Source organism: Teleopsis dalmanni, chromosome 1 (genome assembly GCF_002237135.1).
Source record: "Teleopsis dalmanni isolate 2A chromosome 1, ASM223713v2, whole genome shotgun sequence".
In the NCBI taxonomy this organism is placed as follows: Eukaryota; Metazoa; Arthropoda; class Insecta; order Diptera; family Diopsidae; genus Teleopsis; species Teleopsis dalmanni.
In genome coordinates this window covers 35,138,089-35,144,420 of record NC_051846.1, presented here as the reverse complement: position 1 = coordinate 35,144,420, position 6,332 = coordinate 35,138,089, and the positions used below count along the sequence as shown (strand labels likewise).

The 6,332-nt window shown below is 27.3% G+C and overlaps 1 protein-coding gene across 1 annotated transcript; it reads left to right on the top strand.

The window, feature by feature from the left end:
• The first annotated feature begins 1,657 nt into the window (after nucleotides 1–1,657).
• Nucleotides 1,658–4,818, top strand: LOC119671874. The gene is made up of 3 exons (XM_038082696.1): nucleotides 1,658–1,989; nucleotides 4,094–4,435; nucleotides 4,506–4,818. Exons 1-3 carry the CDS (start codon nucleotides 1,836–1,838, stop codon nucleotides 4,718–4,720), a joined length of 711 nt encoding a protein of 236 aa, XP_037938624.1. The 5' UTR covers nucleotides 1,658–1,835; the 3' UTR covers nucleotides 4,721–4,818.
• The last annotated feature ends 1,514 nt before the right edge of the window (nucleotides 4,819–6,332 follow it).

Genomic DNA, 6,332 nt, shown 5'->3' with positions numbered 1-6,332 from the left:
AAGAAAATTATTAAAAATTAAACTTTTGCGAAGTTTTTTAACTTCGCGTTCTTTTTTGATCAAATGGTATTTGAATCTCAAGAGAGGAAAATCGCATACAATCAATTATACTTGGATATGTTTGGACTTGTTTAATATTCAGATATTGTTACAGAGATCCTACAATTCGCATGAACAAACCACCATCAATTTGCAATTATTTCCATACAAAACTTAAATAGGACTACCCTAAAACTGGCAAAGTATGATTATTAAATCTGGTATACGTGATTGTATGGCTAATTACTCACTAGAGTAGATCCTTCATACAGAAATTAAACAGGAAAAAGTAACCTGGAAAAAAATGAAAAAAACTTTCTGTTGTAGAATGATACAAAGTGATAATGCTCTTCGAAAAGGATTCGCAATTAAGTCACCAAGGACAAGGACAATAATCCGAACTTCGATAAAGTCCTAATAGCCGTGTTGATTCTTACCAAATGATAACGATTCATGACGATGCTACACCTGAAATTGAATATAATATTAAATTCCATATATAATATTATATTAATATAAATAAATAATTAAAAATATTTAAACAAGTTAAAATAATTTAAACCATTATAGGTTTACCTAAATCTCATAGTGTGAAATAGTTACCTAATAGTTCAATAATTATTGTAGTATTAGGTCAACACGTTCTTTCTACATTCAACAGAATTATTTGAGTGTATTAAATATATTATGTTAAATTTAAAGCATTAAAGATCTTCATAGATCTCATGGGGTAAAAAGCGGCTCAACGATCATTGAAATACTAAGCGTACACAACTACTTAACATACAATGGAATTATTTAAGCCATAGTAACAATATATTAATATATGATTAGTGTGAAGTACCTGATGCGACTAGAAACTACAAACTACTAAAAACTACCAAAAATTTGCAACTTTACAATCTGTTGCTTTAGAATCTAAACTATGTTGATATAAACCCTAGTGTGATAAAGTTTCTTACTAATTAAAATCCATTGTCAAATAACTGTGCCCAATAAATCTTGCCACGAACTTAAATTAATAAGTAGAAATATGATTTGATCTATATAAATACGACGGCTACTTATTAGTCAATAGAACTTAGGTTCTTAAGCTACAACTTATATACTTGCAGATAGAAGCTATGTAGAAGCTATTATATTTTGATAGTAATACAGCTTCCTTCTTTGTAAAAAGATTGCCATGCTGTGTCATAATTACATCCTTCTTGAAAATCAATCATTCCCATTACTATCGTGCAGCAGTGCTTATAGTATATTGTTTCCAAAAATGTTTATGACATATCACACGACGAATTAAGTGTTTTAATTCGTACACTATATTGTGATGTTTAAATAGTAAGAACAAGCAAGTAAACATTTATTTAGTAATCTTTTTTAATTAAATTTATAATACTTTTAAATACCATAAATAAATATTTTATCAAGTATGCATATTTTGTTAATCGAAAATGATGTAAAAGTATTTGTTCTCAGTGACCACATCAAATTTTTTTGAATCTTTTTATAATACATTTAACTCAAATATAGATTAATATGCATTTTATTTGTATAAAAATTATCAAACTAAATAAACTTAACAAAAACAATTCTAAATACAATGCCCAGTATTTTGTTTGGGTTGTTATCATACCCAAAGCCTAGGTTATCAGTTTGAGACTTTTCAGCGCTTTTACGAGAGCAAGTCTTGAAAGCTTCAGTACTCTTTAAACAATCGCGGCTGCTGTATGCTTTAATGTAATTGAACATAGTTATTTATTTAATTAAAAATAATAAATAAAAATATTATATAAAATATGCCAAATATAAATAAAAGTAAAGTAATCGCTATAAGTGCGTTATTAATATCACTTGGTTTGATTATGGGTTCGATATATTTGCACATGCAAAAGAAACATCATCTCGGACGAATGAATACCGGATCGAGACAATTGAATAGTGCTGGTGTGGGTACGCATATATATATATAAATATATAAATTTTTATACCGGGTTTATCAAAGAAAAGTGATTTAATTTCGAGATATGCGGAGTTGAGGCTTATTTTGATTATTAAGTGACTTAAACTAATGAAAAGATTTCTATGAAATAAATAATATCTTGGCATGATTCTGATTGCCTGGACACACCCATTTGACAACGGGTCTTAGGAGAAACAGGTATTTTAATCAATTACGCCATAAGTTAGTATGAATTAGTTTTCGAGACAACGGATTTTATGTTATCAATTTTAACAAGAAAATGTAGAGACGCAAAGATGTCTTGTATACAGTGGAAATGTATAATTGAGTATTTCTTTCTTGTGATTGTTGTCAATTTAAAAAGTTAACAAATTCAAATTTCGATAACTCATAAAGTAAGCCTTATCGGTTTAAAGTGCATCGGAAAAACTGCTAAAAGTAGCTAACTCCACTAAAAGCTGTTCTCAAATGAACATGCACGGAAAATCGGAATCGTGCCAGTATCTTCAAACATTTTCATCGTTTAAACATTACCAATTCATATGTTCTAAAAATAGTTAAAATTAAAATAAATTAAGATTAAATGTTTTGAAGATTATTCATCTTCGATCGCCAACTTTTACTTCAACATTTTTGTAGAGTTAATTTTATTGCCTGTCATACGACACTTTTTTGTGAAAAAAAATTCTAAAACGAATTAATTTTAACAAACAATATATAGAGATTCATAATATATCTTTAGCAGTGTGCTTTCAAAAATAAAAAAAATTGATATAATATTCGTTGAATTAAGAATTCAGTTTCTGGATTTAACGAATTTTAGTAATGACGGTCCTTCATACAATTTAATTATGCCCATTTATGAATAATATATGAATAAACTGAAAGTTATATACAATCTTGAGTAGTTTTAAAATAATTCAAGCAAGTGTTGTTGTAAATAATTTAAAAGTAAATTTATTACGTGTTATCTCAATGTATACAATTTTGTAATACAATATACTTTCTTAAATAAACCACGCACATAATTTTAAATACTTCTTAAAAATAAATATTTATCTTATAATATCTTGAATTATGTGTGTCTAAGTAAAAAGTATCTATGTTTCGTTTTCAAGACAATATGCATATAAGAAAGAAATATGAAAAAATATTAATTGTGTAATAAAAATAAATTTTTATATATACTAATAAGACCATTATCCTAGTTGAAAACTGTCTAATATTTATAATTTAATATATTAAATTAATTGAATCATATTTATTTGATTTGACGAATTCACATAGCTCAACTACTTACTACTTTGATGAAAAGTTTCGATATTATACTAATACCCTCACGTCTCATCATCTCTAATGATGAATAAATAAATGCGTTGTAGATAGTAGATGGAAAATTCGATATCTCGCATGTAATATAACTTCGCAACACATTCAAAGAGCGAGTCTAAATCAGAGCTTCGGACTGGAAATTTCCTCATATTGGTTATGATTGCAGTTCAATTAAAAATATTACAAGGATTCAGGTTTTACACAGGCACTTACAAATAAAGTGACAAAAAACATGAAACATAGCATAGAAAGTGTGTACAGCCTTGAATAGTTGTGGCATAACATGATTAGTCATCGTTTCTAACTTATCAGGTACGAGTTCTAAAAATGACGCTTGTAGTCCAACAAACTACATAAGGACTATAAACTAATTAAATAAAAATTCGAATATCTTCTAAGATCACTAAAGGTGAAACAACGTTGTATGGTCAGCCAAATTTCAGTAAATTAATTAAAAATGTTTGTTGTTGTTTCTTCATTACTGTTCGAACCCTTCTAACTTATAAATGGTTTGTTTCGTCGACATTTTATACATGGTATTTTTTTTTTTTGTTAGTTTTCGGTTCAATTCCGATACAAACCTTAGTATAAATACACAACAGAAACCTGCTATTTGGTAATAATATAGATATATAGATATTTATATATTTTCTATAACAAAGATCAAATTTAAGTAAATCAGATTGTAATGAACTTTAATAATAATACTTCAAGAATACTCTTATTAAAAACTAAATATTTAAATATATTTTTCTTTTACAGACTACATTGACTTAAATTCAGACATTGATATAAGTGATGTCATTAAATCAAATGATTCTTCTGATGACGTACAATCTAGCGAATCAGAATCATCAAACGAATCGAACTCAACTGAAATTTTTCAATATAACGAACTCACGCCATCTGCTGAAACTTTTTCAAATGAAGACAATGTGAACGAAATCTGTATGCAGTGTATGTGTGAAAATATTTCCATGTGCAAGCCAAGAAAGTGTGGTAAACAATCGTGTGGTGTCTTCATAATTTCAGAAAGTTATTGGTTTGATGCTGGTGAACCAACTGTCTCAAAAAACGAATATACAAACAGTAAAGATGCTAGTGGTAAATTAATTAAATCGAAATCTATGATAATAAGAAAAGAATCGAATTAATTTGAGTATTTAATTTACAGATTATTTTCTTTGTGTTAATGACCGAAAATGCGCAGAAACGACTGTAAGGGCATATATGAAAAGATTCTCTAGAGATTGTAATAAAGATGGTGTTATCGATTGTCTTGATTATATATTGATACATTTACTTGGGCCAAATGGTTGCCTTACTAGTTCATTACATCCAGAATTCTTTAAAAATATGAGGCAATGCTTATCTCGTGAAGCTCTGTGAAGGATTACCAATAGTAAATATTAAATTTATTTATAAGATTTTTAATGTAATATAACATATAATCCCTACTCAAACTTAGTAACAATATGTTAGTAATTTGTGACTATTAAATTTATTCTGTGTTATGAATATTTTAAGTAGATATTTCTCTCTCTATATATGTATATATATGTACATATATTTATATATATATATATATAGATATATATAGATATATATCTCTCTATATATATATAGACATATACACATATATGATACATTTTATATAATACATACAATTATAGAAAATAATATATTACATATTACTATATAATATATATTATTATATTACATATATTTATATTGCGTGTCATCACTTAAACTGCATGTAATACGTTAAAAGTTATTAAGAGAACTAAGACCCGTTGTTATTACAATAATTTTAAATGAGGTGAACTTACTAGAAAGCAATATAACAGCTAAGTAAATTATATTCAATACACATGAAATTATCAAACAAAATACACAACAAAAATTTTCAATAAATCTAAATCTTTTTTATCGTCATCAAAGTATATCCAATCGAATACTTGATCTAATTTTCCATATATTTTGTTAGGCTAATAGTCTTCAACTTATTTAATAGCTTCAAATCCGTTATTCGCACGTTGCTACGTCACATACGTGACATTTACATAAAATCTCTCTGAAGTAATAACTTAATGAAATGTTATAAATCAGTTTTTGGTATATTTTACAATGTTCAAGAGTAAAGGGAATATGGCAGCAAACTTTGAAAAAATTTCACCTGTTTGTGGTAAAAAAAACCCTAACCTATTTAACCCTTAGGACATAGTGCGTTTTCTTCCGTTCAAAACTACGACGTTATAAGCAGTGATAACATTATTTAGAAACTAAAGATCAAGTGTGACATTTCTTCAAACTAATAACATAAAGCTAATTATTAACAAAATATCCAGGTTCTGGTGATCCATCAACTCATTCCCTATTAAGACAGACCACACTTAAGCCTTTTCCGTAATACAACAGAATAAATGATCAAAAGCAAGTCATATAGGAAAAAAACTCTGCAAGAAAAGAGTCTTAATTCAAGAAACTTAAAGTTGCATAGGAAGCGAAAAAGTCAATTTAATACCTAAAATTTAAAAATTAAGTAAGTAAAATTAATTAATTTGTGGGACTCCAAAGTTATCTTATGAGCTGCTACTACATGATATTGAAATAAATTTCTATTGTGGAAATCAATACGATTTACCAAAAGAAGGTAAAAATACAGAGAATTAATCTTGCAGACGAAAGATCATAGACACAAATACATATATAGTTCAGTCTTGAGAAATGCATCCTGTTTTTTGGCTAAAAGTGCCATTGCAAATATAATTATTTCTAATTACTATTATCGTAATATATGATTTAATAAGTACATAAACTATGATCTAAAACTGAACCTTTTAATAATATGTTATTGACATCACCTCGGTTTTAAACCATAAAAGAGGCTAAGTCTTCTATCTAAGTCTTTTATAGTTTTCCATGCTTAAAATTGAAATTTCTATGCTGGTTCAAGGTCTTTTCGCTGTAAGACATATACATTATACGAGTTATGCTCTTT